The 13,502-nt window shown below is 41.0% G+C and overlaps 2 protein-coding genes across 13 annotated transcripts in view; both read right to left on the minus strand.

Annotated features, from left to right (window-relative positions):
• Nucleotides 1-3,869, minus strand: part of fam189a1 (family with sequence similarity 189 member A1) — a 136,238-nt gene extending 132,369 nt beyond the window's left edge. For both annotated transcript variants that reach the window (XM_012850718.3, XM_012850717.3), the window contains exon 1: nt 3,335-3,869. In XM_012850718.3, the coding sequence (XP_012706172.2) occupies nt 3,335-3,583 (249 nt within the window). In that variant the 5' untranslated portion in view covers nt 3,584-3,869. The remainder of the gene's footprint in view (nt 1-3,334) is intronic.
• A 4,679-nt stretch (nt 3,870-8,548) lies between these two features.
• tjp1a (tight junction protein 1a) overlaps nt 8,549-13,502 on the minus strand; it is a 126,650-nt gene continuing 121,696 nt past the window's right edge. For all 11 annotated transcript variants that reach the window (XM_036130794.1, XM_036130798.1, XM_036130793.1 and 8 more), the window contains one exon: nt 8,549-10,432. In XM_036130794.1, coding sequence (XP_035986687.1) covers nt 10,338-10,432 — 95 coding nt within the window. In that variant the 3' untranslated portion in view covers nt 8,549-10,337. The remainder of the gene's footprint in view (nt 10,433-13,502) is intronic.

Here is a 13,502-nt window from a genome sequence, read left to right on the forward strand (position 1 = left end):
CGACTGTGATGAAATCCCACAATACCAGTCATCACACTGAGAGCCTTAATGACGCCCCACGGCGACCGCGTGCACACGCGCATGCACGATAAAAACATGCTCACGCATGAGTTAAGCATTGGTTGCCGCCTTTCTCACTACCTCGGTTCATCGTCATAGCAGGGGGTGCGACATTAAAGCTCAAACTGCAACATAAACGGCATTTAGAAAATCTGGCTAAGATTTGTCCCTGCGCTGCTTCGTATGGACGTCCAACTTAAATAAAGCCCCCCCCAACAAGGTCTGACAGTAGCAATGGATAAGCAGGGTAATGGGCTTCTTTTTAATTTCACACATTTTGCGGCACATTTACTCCCACTGTGGCAGGAAATAAAGCAATAGCTCCCCTAAAATTCGAAACAGATTATCTCCAGAGATTACTAGTGCAATGCAACACGGGGCTTTTGCGTGCATATCTTATTCTAGTGAAAGTATCGAAACAGAGCTGCCGAGAGTTTCTCACTTCAGCTGATTATGAGGCTTTTTCCTTTTATCTCTTGCACCAAAACAGAATTCATGACAGACAGCTGATGCTTGCATGCAAAACAGCTCAAAAAACCGTATGAAAAACAAAGAAGCGAACATATTGTGGAGGTTGTTGGGAGTTTTTTAATGTGTAACTGGGGGTAAATTTCTCCCCTCCGGTCACCAGACGGGGAGCTGGTCACGACAACATTAACCGGATGTTGGCACCACTGTGGCCTGTGATTGTTGCTGTTAATGAGCTATTTGTTTTTCAGCACCTGAGTCTGCAGCTCTGCTCGGCAGCACTGTTTTTCCCCAAACGTACATTCTGCCCTGCTCTGAAAAGGTCTGAGACATTGATTCAAACGGCGTGCAGAAGTATCAGAGCCTAAAGTACGTAATCTAAACCTGAAGCCCATATTACCCATATGATTTTTACAAGTCCTGCACTCCAGTTAAAAATGTTTTTATTGTGTCATATTTTGCGCATTGTGTATTTGAGAAAACTTCCAAATCTTTGAGTTTCAAACTTGCCTTTACAATCCAAAGCTCATTGGTTCATCAATAGTCACAAACCAACCCAGATGCAGAAAAATAGGCCCAAACCGTGATACTACTAAGCTCTTTCAATTTTTTTCCCCAATATACAAAAAAATGTATTACTTTTTTTTTATGTTGTTGTTGTTTATTTTGGAACATGATATGATTTAACAATGTTTACATTTAATACTTCATAAACATACATCATGTTTCAAAAAGGAGTAGGATGAAGCATAAGCTTATTAAGCTTAAAAAAGCTTTTTTTTATGAAATTGTTCAACCTGAAAACTAAATCTCAACACTATCTTGACAGCTGTGACATCATCCAGGGGAGACAGATCATCTGCTATAACCCTATACCCTTTTTTTTCCCTTTCTCTCGATCCACCCTATATATGTGGACGCACTGTATATACCTCATGCACCTTTTCTTCCTTTTGGAACCTTCTTTTGATTATTGAGCCGATGTGACACGTGAATTTCTCCACTGTGAGATCAATAAAGTCTATCTTATCTTATCTTATAACATAGAAAGGATTCCTGGATCAATGTGTGCTTCTGTGCTTTTCGTGTCTCTGCTCTGTCTTCTGTAACCCCCAGTCGGTCGAGGCAGATGACCGATTACACTGAGCCTGGATCTGCTGGAGTTTAAAGGAGAGTATTCCTCTCCACTGTCGCTTCATGCATGCTCCGTATGAGGGATTGCTGCAAAGCCATGGACAATGCAGACGACTGTGGCTCTACACTCTTTAATGAGGAGTTAAAGTTGCTTGTCAAGACTTGATGTAATCTGCTGGGTTTCCTTAGATAGGAAACATTTTGACCAATCTGTATGATTTGATTGAATTTGACTTTGGAAAGTGCCTTGAGATGACATGTTTCATGAATTTGCGCTATATAAATAAAAATGAATTGAGTTGAAAGCAGTGGCTTAATTTTTGCAACCCTAACATGTGCACCATTCTTTTTTTAGTTCTCCTGGTAAACTTGTAAACATTAACATTTGTATAAGTAACCAAAACCTTCAGTTGCACAAATGTGACCATTTCCAATGCCACCTTGTAAAATGGTACATAGCTCGTTCCAAAGATTTAAAAAAAAACTATGACTCCTAAATTGTGGAGAGCAAACATCTAATTGGGTCCCAGAGATAAAATTTGCTCCTATTTATTATTGCCTGATTTGTTTCTATGCTCTATCTCAGTGTCAGTCCTCCTTATTGTCCTCCGTATTTCAGCTTGCCCTGCTTTTTAAGCATAACACTACATAATATGCTTTCTAGGCCAAATGCAAGGATTGGCCAAATAAATAAATAAAAAATTATCTTGAGTCCATCAGAAATTTTTAAAACGCTCTATTGCTCGAGACCAAATCAAAGGATTGCAAGAAAATCTGCACACAGTGAAATATTGGATTAAACTTGGTCTAACTCTTGTTAAACCTGCAGGCAATTCTAGGTGTAAAAAAATAAAATAAAAAATAATTTGTATAATTTTGTTATTTAAATGATTTAAAAACTTTGTATTTTAGGTCCTGTCAGGTTAGAAAGCTCGAATGTAAAAACGTATCAAGTTTCAGCGCCTGAAGATAAGACAGAGTAAGATGAAGTGCCACATGCTGACAGACCTTAAACACCCTCTGCTCAGGAGCTCAGCCAATCAGGCCCAAGCACTGATGCAGCATGTTCACTGACCTCTGCACCCTGACCTCTGTGATCACACACTGTTCCCCTGTAACTATACTCAGCCACACATACAGACACTAAGACAAAGAGGCATTGCGCACAAACACAGATGGCCCTTGTGGCACAGACCTCCCCTCACCCCTGCACTCATGCCCTGCTGCCTCTATAATTAATGGACCAGTCCTGCTCCATGCAGCACTCTGGCAGGAAATCAACTATGTGTTCGCAATACATATTTACAGAAACCAAAGCCAAAAAAAAAAAACACAAGAAAAAATGAAACCTTAGCTTCGCAAACTGATCTTTCTGTTTAAAAGTTTAAAAAGCAGGGTTAATAATTATCATTACACTTCATTACCAGTGCGAATAAATAGGCTGTTCCAAAACTTTGGCTTCCATTATGCTGAGTCCACACGAATTAATTTCTCTTTCTAGAGCATAAGACTACCAGTTGATATTACTGCTATAACTTAATATCCCTGCGTTTTGATTTTGGATGATCTAAAGGAGCCATTTCCCGTTTTCACTGGAACATCAGAACTTGCCTCATGATTGATGTGTAAGCTTTGTTTTTTTTTTTTATTTATTTATTTATTTATTACTCACAGAAAAGCCTGCCCAGAAGGGACATGAGTGCCGCACTCTGGGCGATGTGGTGAGCGCCAGAGCCGCGAAGCTGACCGCCAGGATGAGACTCCCCAGGACCATCTGAGAGACTCCCAGGGCCAGCATGATCCTCGTCCGTGTGCGGTACTCCCTCAGCCGGGACAGGCTGCGGGACAACGACGCGGGGCTCAGGGATCCCGGGCCGCTGATGCCGCTGCTGCCGCCTCGGGGCAGCGCGTTCACCGGCATTGTTTCCAAAAAAGCAGGAAAGGCGGGGGGCGGGGGCGAGAGGGGGGGGGTCCAAGAATCGGGTAAGGCGCACCGTAATCGAGGAGAATGGAGACAATAGCATCCAATCAGAGCGGCAAGCGTCGTGTCGCAGCTTGGGCTGAGCTGGTGGACGACGTGGTCAGAGCCCACCGTGCATGATCCCCATCAATTAAAGATGCTCGGTGTCGCTCCGAACAGAAGCTGCGCTGCGGCGGAGAGGAGGAAAAAGGTGGACTGGATGAGGCATCACACACACACACACACACACACACACACACACACACACACACACACACACACACACACACACGCCGTGGATATCTGTTAAAGTCCAGCCCGCTTAAAAATGAGCAACTGAAGTCCTCTGCTCCGGGAAAGATGCCATTCCTTTAAAAGTCAAGAAAAAATCCGAAAACGCGTTTTGCCGCTGTCACCCAGCCACGCACCATTGTCAGGCTCGCTTCAACTTAAAAGCGAGGGATGAAGACGCGTGATAAATTCACAACATAAAGTCAATCCTTGAGCGTTCTTAAAATGAAATAAATTAGAAAAAGAAAGCGAAGCCGTCAGAGAACGGGGCGCTTTTTTGTCGTTTTGTGAGTAGGTGCAGGCAGGTCTGAAGGAGCCGCGGTGCTCACAGACGACAGCGAAGCCAGCAGCAGCAGCTGCCAGGACAGGAGGTGCTCACTGCGCGTTGGAGACGAGCCACTGTGCGCTGCGCGTCTGCGCGCCGTCGGGCTGCGCTGCGCTGCGCGGACTGTTTTACTACGACAGGAGAGAGAGGAGGGTGGGTGGGGTGGGGGGCTGACTTGTTAGCGGGAGGCAGGATGAAAACGAAGCAGATGAAATGACTAAGTTCAGATCATTTAAATTCTAATTAAAATCGTTTTCAAAGTGGATTTTCTTGAATAAATAAAAAGTGTAAAATCCTGGAGACTGACAAAGCAAAGTGATGTTGATAGATAACCCCTTAAATCCTTCCAGAGTCTCCGGCTTGATTTTGTCAGCTTTCTTATACAGGGGTCACCAGTACTGACCTCTGAACTAGAAGAGTCAGGGCTCACCTTAACTTTATGTAATATAAACACGTTTTTTAATGCATTTATCATTTTAAATCTATGTAAGTACAAGTATGATTAAAAAGGAAGAGCAACTAAATAAAATAACATTTTAGATGCAGCTCACAGGAGGGTTGTGCTATTTTTTTAACAGGCTTGAGGGCACCACATGTAGTCTTTGAGGGCTACCTGGGCACCACCTTGGTGACCCCTGCTCTAGAAACATCCACTTGAACATTACAGGTCAAACGTATCAGGGACGGATATTTAAAAAAATAAACTACCCAACTCTCTAACATGATTTTGCGTTTTTCTTCAACACAATCTTGACTATATGCAACCCAAATCGGCAAAACCAGCCGCGCACTATTACGGAGGTTTTAGCTGGCTCTCAAAGGGGCAGTGCAAACATCGGTTCAAGTTGTGGAGCTCATTCTAGAGTCCATGTGAGTTCTTCAATGGGTCTGTCCTGCTGTTTTGCACCAAACCTGTATATAATCAAGGAATATGTCAATCACATCTGGTGCCCATTAGTCAACCCCCTTCCTTTACCTATATTGGCCCCATAGGGAAATGGTGGTTGTGCTGTTGTGACTAGAGGGATAAAGCTGATGAGCCATGCCAGGGAGATGTTGCAAAAACTTTGTTTAAAAAGCTGCAGATAAAAAGAAGAGGGGTTAAAATAAGTTGTTTCGTGTCAAGAAAGACTACAGCAGACTAGATATTTGCTTTAAGAGTGTTGATGGAGAGGAACAGAGAAAGTCAAAGAGAGCTACGCTGTGGTTCTGTTTCTAACAAAAGCATATAGGGGGTCAAGACAGGAACTGTGATACTCTATGATGAAGTATGAGAACGGTGAAGGACACAGAGCCGCGGATATGTTGTGCTTCAGAAGTCTAGACACTTCTGAGTGGAACAGGTTCAAAAAGGATGGCTGGGTCATCATCGATTGGTTGATAGAAAAGAATAGGGGCACATTTTTGTGATGCCATTGATGAGTGCTCAAGGTAACAGTAAGAGAGTGGTGAGGTGTGTGGTAGAAGAGACAGACAGGGTCGGTATAGGTGCGGGACTGGCTCCAAAGCTTTTGCTGGTCGCAGTGATCATGGACAGGTTGTCCGATGAGATCGAGCAGCAGTTCCTGAAGAGCTTAATGTTTTTCCAGATATTTTGATCCACGCACAAGCGAGATGAAGAACTGAGTGCTGGCAGGATGGAGACATGCATCAGGGCGGAGCGGAGGTGTCGGTTTTGGCACGCAGTTACCAAAACAAATCCAGTGTTGTTTTATACCTATACAGAATGATTATGTGTGGAACTAAATGCACAATGCAACGTTCTGTAGTTATGCCTTGTCTTCCAGCAGTACTGCAGAACAATCAGAAAGCAAGATGGCAACAACTGACCCAGCTACCATAACAGACCGTCCTGCATTGCCTCACAGTAAAGTGACACCTTGGTACGGTCGATGGCAAACCCGATCAAAAGGTTTGGGGTTATTTTACCTCTTTCTTTTCGCACCTCCGCTGGGCGTTTCTGACTCACTCGGCTCCATTGCTTCTTCTTGTTGTTATGGTAAAAAAAGTGCTTTGTTTACCAAAAAATAGAGCAACACAGAAGCAAAATGTAAGAAGCCAACAGGGCAACATAATTTAATCGGAAAAACCTTTGTATGCAACTAAAGTGAGCATAGAAATTCATAAGTAATAGTATGTGACTGGGCTCCTTTAAAAAGAGACTCCAAAACAAAACAAAGGGCTCCCTGCTATCATGAATCTCTGCTATGTGGAAACATTAAATATTTTCATGCAGTCACAGTAGAGAAAGAAAGGTAACTGAATCATCAAGCTGAATGTAAAAAAACATCACTACTGGAGAAAAATCAGCTACAGTCCAAATCCAGCTACCTGGAGTCTTCAACCAGTCTAAAATGCTGTGGATCCTTAAGTGATGCAACAACCCACTGCACAAGACCCTCCGGCCAGGAGGAATTTCCCCAACAACCACCTTTATGGTGCATGTGGTACACTTACCTGTATGAATTTAACTCAACTCCATAGCGATTTAAAGCTTTTTTTTTTGTTCTCAAATGTCTGCAATTCTATTAAAAATAATCCTAAACAGAAACACTGACCATTTTCAAGCTTTTGATGTATGGCTTGGAAAATGGTATCCCAAACAAAAAAGACTGGAGCCATGGCTGGAGATTTTTAGAGGGAGAGACCAAAAAGGAAACCTTACCAGGAGGACAGCTCTGAGTGATCGGTCTTGGGACAAAGTTTGAAAGGCAAGGTTGGGATGATTTGGTTATGTGGAGGAATACAGTTCAATTCAATTCAACTTTATTTAAATAGCACCAATTCACAACACGTCATGTCAAGGCACTTTACAAAATCAAATTCAATCAAATCATACAGACAGTTTAGATGGACAGAAATACACTTCAACTCCCCCACAGCCTGCCAACCTGAACCAGGTGTAACAAGAAACCTGACTGAAGATGCAAATGCTCATTGTGGATCATTTATTTATCTTGTATTTTTCTTATGCTCCTGGTACATTTTCAGATAAACTGGCAACCAGTGTATCTGACAGTCAAGGTCCAGCGTCCTGAAACACTAAGAGGGTATTGAGATCGACTCCAAAAGTGGATTTTAATAAAAAAAAAAATATTGCTGATTAAGAAACTTTTCATTAAACCTCAGCAATTTTGACTGATTCTGTGCCTCTTCCTTTAAATTCTGGGACCTTATTTCTCCCAAATGAGGTCTTTATGTTCACACAGAAAAGGGACTTTGGACCACTAAACAACAGTCCATTTCCTCTAAGACATCTCTGATGTCTCAGTATCAGTGGTGACTGTTGAAAATCTTCTGGATCTCCTGCAAACACTTGAATGGACTTTGCTTCACGTCCCTCTAAAGCAGGGGTGTCAAACTAATTTCTATATGGGGCCACTTTGGCATCATGAAGTCATTAGAAGGGCCGCTTGCATGTGTAGAGACGATACTTTTCATTTCATAATTTCATTCCAGTACACACAGTAGTATAAAAAATGTACAGTAACATAAAAGTAGCACCTTTAGGCCCCGTTTATACAGTTTATCTGCAAAAAAAGTTGATATTGTTTTTTTTTTACACTTACAGGAGTCAGTTTTAGCCACTTTATACACAAGGATATATGCCTTTTTTTTGGCTCTCGAGGGCCGGATTTGGCCCGCAGGCCTCGAGTTTGACACCTGTCCTCTAAATGCTGCAATCTTTCCCTGTTGCTTGCCTTTCCTTGCCTACCACTTTTTCCTTCTTCCCAACAGACTTTAGAAATGACCCTTTGTGGCTCACCGTACTTACCCATGATTGTGTAAGGTTGTAAACTAAAATGTATCTTTTGTTGTTAGAAATGTGATCCAAAAATTCTGATAAAATATAATTTTGGGTTTTCTTTAGTCTAAATCTTAATCATCAAATCTTAAAGAAATACGCTTGACATACCTAGTTCAGACTCAGCATCATCAATTAGCTGTCTATCCAAAATAAAAGAGATAATTTTCTCTGTAAGGGCATCTTAGATTAAAACGGCTTCACGTCAATATAACGTGTTTATGTAAAAACGAATTTTTTTCTATAATCTTTCATCTTTGAATATGTTGTAATCCCCCCCTTAGCACCACTGCAGAAGCACCTTATTAGCAATAGCCTTCTGCAGGAACCTCATTTATAGCTCTTATGCGCCACCTAGCTAGAAACGGAGGTAGTGCAAACCTAAAATCAACAATCTACCCAATAATTTGGCAAAACCTTATTTAACTTGTTCATATTTGTGACCAAAATCTGCATTAAAAGTGGGGGCATTATTTTGAAACATTAAAGGAAATATTTCACAGAAGACCTACATTTTCTTTTATTTTGTTTTAATAAAAGCATTTAATCAATATAATCCAAATGAAATTAGATAACCAGAATAAATGAGCATTGCAGCAATATCACAGTGGTGCAACAAAAAAAAGAAAGAAGTGAACCTTAAGTTAAGCTCAACAACCAGGCAAATCAAAAAAGGGAAGGAAAACAAAGTGTTTAAAAAAAATTTAGGCATATAAAAACAACCTCCATGGACTTTATTTTCAAAATGGTTTTATTTATTAATACAGTGGTAAAAGTGTCGAAGAGGAGGAAAAAAACAAACAAAAAAAAAGTCAGCCACACGTGAAGAGCTAATATTCAATTAAAGCTGTGTTATACTAAAAATAAAACTGTATCGGTGTGCCGTACATATTATATTGTCTATTAGTACAAAAATACATTTAAGGGCACACAATATAGCATCCGGTATCACAAATCAGTGAGGGGGACACCGTCAGAGCACGTGTTTTAATGTCTTTTAGTTCAAGTACTTATGAGATCCTCCAATAAGTAAAAAGTACTTTTTCTGTGTCCACATCGTGTGAATATATTGGTAGAAAAAGGTTCGATGTATTATTGTTGGTTACAGTTCAAAGGCTTGAGGGTATATCCAGAATGCAAAGAAAACTTGTTCACTTTCTTCTGCTTTTTAATGTTTTCTCTAAGTTTTATACAAAAAAAGAAAGACATAAAAAAAAAAGTTCATTTACAAACAGAAGAAACAAGGCAATATACTAGCTTTATTTACAGCGCTTCTTATCTGTCTTTTCAGTAATGCATAGCAGATAAAAGAAGAGCTTACCTTTATCTTTTGCCAACTGTTATCGAGTGTTAAACCCAAGTTTATTTATACAGTGGGTCCACAAAACAATGGCAAAAAAAACAGTTGCCATTATACCATAATTTATCATAAGTTATGTACTTTTTTTTTTCTTTATGAAAAGTGAATAATCTGCAGATAAGGCATCGCTGCTTATTTGTGTGTGTGAGTGCAAGAGTTGCCGGGGAGGAAGAGGAAAGAGATGCCAGGAAGGAACCGAGGAAGGTTACAGAACCTGAGTAAAGAACATGCATAGATCCCCCTCAGGCTGGAAGGAGACGAGGTGCTCAGGGGAGGAAGGGCAGGAAGCTACCGGATCTCACAGGAAAAAGGTAGAAAAAGGGAAGGAGTAAAGATGTCTTTAAGTGTGCTGCTTCGGTTCATCGCCGTTACCTTTCCAACGTCCCTACATATCGCAAACCTTCAGTAAAAAAAACCTCAACCTGCTGATAATTCTTCATGTTCCGTCCCCTGAACTAAAAAATAAACTTGGAAATGAACTCCTGAATACAGTTTAAGCAACTCCCTTCCATACGTCTATATATTTATACACTGTACGGGCGTATACAGCATAAAGATGCTTTTCTGAAGCATGTATGCTGCTTCCAAAGCCATCCGTCCAGGTATACTTCAGTAAATGACAGGAATAAACAGCACTTTATATATAGCGTTGATATTTTAGAGATGTGGGAGGGGGGGGGGGGCATGCACCAGAGGGTTTTACTTCACATCCAAACTTCAAACTGACGACAGAGTCTCGCCTTCATCTGGGAGCAGTAAACAGCACCGACCGCCTATCCTTCATACTCCGCTGTGTGCTGCGTTGGTACGGTTGGACTGCAGCTGTAGTGCATGTGCAGTGTGTGTGTGCGTGTGTGTTTTAATATGAGCCCGTCGCCTTCATCTCTCCCGCATTCAGCAACATTGCGCCTCCTGGTCTGGTCGTCCCCCCCCTTTAAAAGTGGTCGATGAGCACAGACACACAGTTGGCTCCCACTAGGTAGTTGGGGTCTCCGGGCAGAGACTTGTTCTGCCAGCTTTTAGGGTCACCTGCAGAGGAAATAAAGAGTGAGTAGTAATAGATGCAGTGTGGATGAACCTCCAGCTCCAATGCATAGTCAGAAACATTTACATAAAAAAAATTATTGGTGCAAATTACCTAAACATAACATTGAATGCAAAATGTTATAGTATTGATTGTAAGGAACATTACTGTGGACATTTGTGGCCTACTTCCAAGCAGAGTGCCACAGGAGACCAGTAAAAGCTGTTTAGTATTTTTTTTTTTTTTTTTATTGAATGCCTCCGACCTCTTGTTGACTCCAAATTAAAGTCCAGTAGATGTGAGGTCTAAGCACAAGAGCAGCTATAAACATGGAGATCTGCGCCGAGGAGAAAGTTCAATTTATCGACGGAGGGGATGCAGGAGCAGCTCAGCAGAGGAGAGCTGCAGAACACGTGACAGGAGGCCATGGAGCTTCTTCAACCGTATAGACCATGATTCTCTAAAGTTTATCCCCCCCCACTTCAAACCTAGCAGGAGTTTAAATCTGCTCGCTCCTACTACTCTCAGTGTGTTATCTGCCCTCTGTGTCACCTTTAAGTTTAATTAAAGGTGTAAATGTGACAGACGTTCGTGTTTTTTCAGCTCGTTCTTTATTATTGGATCAGTTCTGACTAATGGACCCATTGTGCTGCTGATCTATTAGTTTAAATCCAAGTTTTAAACATAATGATGTGAGATGTACTTATGGGTCAAATATATTGTCCTCTAAATGTTGTGGATAAATTTCTTCCACTTGTTGGGTTTCCTTTGAAGCCGAGTCACAGAACTTCAAACTATTTAATCTTTATGTTATCTCCTTGCATTAAAAGTCCAATATATGTGCTTTACGGCTGTCATTACTTGTTCTGAACACATGTAAAATGGATGAGGCCGAGCTGCTATGGGTTTTAAGTAGTCCTCGCCTCTTTAGCAAGCTGCCTACGGCTTTTTTTCTTGGTCCAACCACATAAAAAAAAAAAAAAAAACTCTCAGCATCGCTGGCTCAGAACAGACATTTCTAGTTGGTCTTGAAATCCTTCTCTTTGGTATTTTCTAATTTTTAACACACCCTGTTTGTCACTAAAAGAGCGGGTAGTGTGCCAAAACAGAAACAAAACCCAGATCAGCCCCACACCCAGCATGAACTTTACTTTTATTTTATCTCTGCCAATATGAGCAGTTTTATATAAACGTGTCAAATTAAGATCAAAATATTTGTCGAAAAACTGTATGTAAAGAATGAAGGTCTATGACTGCATTTTATATTGTGATGTTTGATTAAAGCAGTATAACACAGAAATGTGTTTTCACATCCTAGAGAAAACCAGAAAAATGTATAACCCCGTTTAATAGAGGGGAAAAAAAGACTTAAGAATGAAAAATAGTTGCAGATTTTCTACTAATGACTGATTAAAGCATCATCTTTTCACCGTGTTTGTGTTTTGTGAGCTCCCTCTTGTGGTAGATCGAGGGATTTGTTTTCATATCATCCAAATTAGACCTTGGGAAGAGAACTGGAGGCTTTTTCTTAATTCTGAATTGTCAAATAAACGTGGAGGCTGGCAGCTTGCACACTGTTGTGTTCCCACCCATTCTGGGTCAGACACATCCGGACTGCAGCAGCATGCAGACGCACCTGCTGGACCATTGTGGACGGACTTAAGTTTACGTCATACAGCTGACTTTACCGTGAAATACATGGTAAAAAAGCATCTCTAGTGGTGGGTTAAAATGTTTAGCTTGTTTTCAATTTTTATCTGCTTTTGCAGGTTTGTGGGCGCTGCAAAGCTACTTTGACAAGAAACATTTCTTAGTCATAAAGATAATTTAGAAAGGCAGAGAACTACTGACCAAGATTATTCTAAAAGAAAAATAGAAACATGTTAGACATCATAACAATGACATATGATCAGACTGCACAGGTCCCTTCTAAGAGCTTTACCCAAATACTTCAGTTGTTAATGTGTCCATAAAATTCACCTACCTGGTGAAACCTTAACAATTTGCATATATGGGTGTGTTCTTTTAATTTAATGTGACTCTCAAACCCAAACTGCCTGTTAATGAGGCATTTACTGAGCTAAACTGTATCACACTGATTCAGATTTAAGTATTCAGTAACCACAGTTAAGACCTCTGTGGGGAAGAGAAGCAGAGATGAAAGGGACTGGAAAAGGAGAGTAAAAGGAGAAAGCAAAGAAGCAAAGTGAGAAGAAAACCACAGAAGGGGACAGAAGGAGGCCTGAGAGCGGGCTAGCGTCACAATGAGGGGATTACGATGCAGCCCCAATAATCCTCCCGCTATTCTGCAGGGCGACAAAGTGAGCTGACTTTTCTTTCAGAGCCCTTAGTCTCATCTCCAAAACGAGGCTAATTAACAGCTAATCCTGACCACTGCCTAAATCATCGCTGTTTTTGAAGAGTTTATGGGAAGGACAAGGTTACAAAAGAAAGGACAGAACTTCCTGATTTTAAACTTGCCCCATTCTTTCGTTATTGCTACTGTAAGTTCAGTAATTTCCTAAAGGCTCAAACTGTGATTTTTTTTTCCTTTGTTATCCATCTTATTTTCTGTCCACCTGTGTTGTACCAGACTTGTATAGATGTACTTGGTTAGGTTCTTATTAGAGTGATGACTGGCTCAGATTATAAGCGGTATAGATACGTTCACACGCCTGTGTGCTCTTTTATTTTTTGGGAAACAGCAAATGCCAGGATAAGAATGAGAACCAGTGCAAGTTCTGGGGTGTTTTGTGCAGTGAACGATTCAAATAAACGTTTGAAAAAGTTTAGGCGAGGGGACGTCAAGGCAGACGATTATACGATCACTGCAGGTGGCTGATTGCAAAGTTTATCTAACAGACTTAGGAGCTAAAGGGACTGAAGGCTGACACCTCAGTCTGCGACCGTGGACGGACACCACCAGCAGGAGGACAGAGGCTTCATATCATATAATCGATTTGCTGAATAGGCCGACGGTCTGCAATTACCCGTCAGTCTGAATCTATTAAAGTAAGAGTTCTTATTTAAAGAATTAGGCTCAGTTTATACATCATAATATAAACTCAGTCCAGG

Source organism: Fundulus heteroclitus, unplaced genomic scaffold, assembly GCF_011125445.2.
Source record: "Fundulus heteroclitus isolate FHET01 unplaced genomic scaffold, MU-UCD_Fhet_4.1 scaffold_38, whole genome shotgun sequence".
In the NCBI taxonomy this organism is placed as follows: Eukaryota; Metazoa; Chordata; class Actinopteri; order Cyprinodontiformes; family Fundulidae; genus Fundulus; species Fundulus heteroclitus.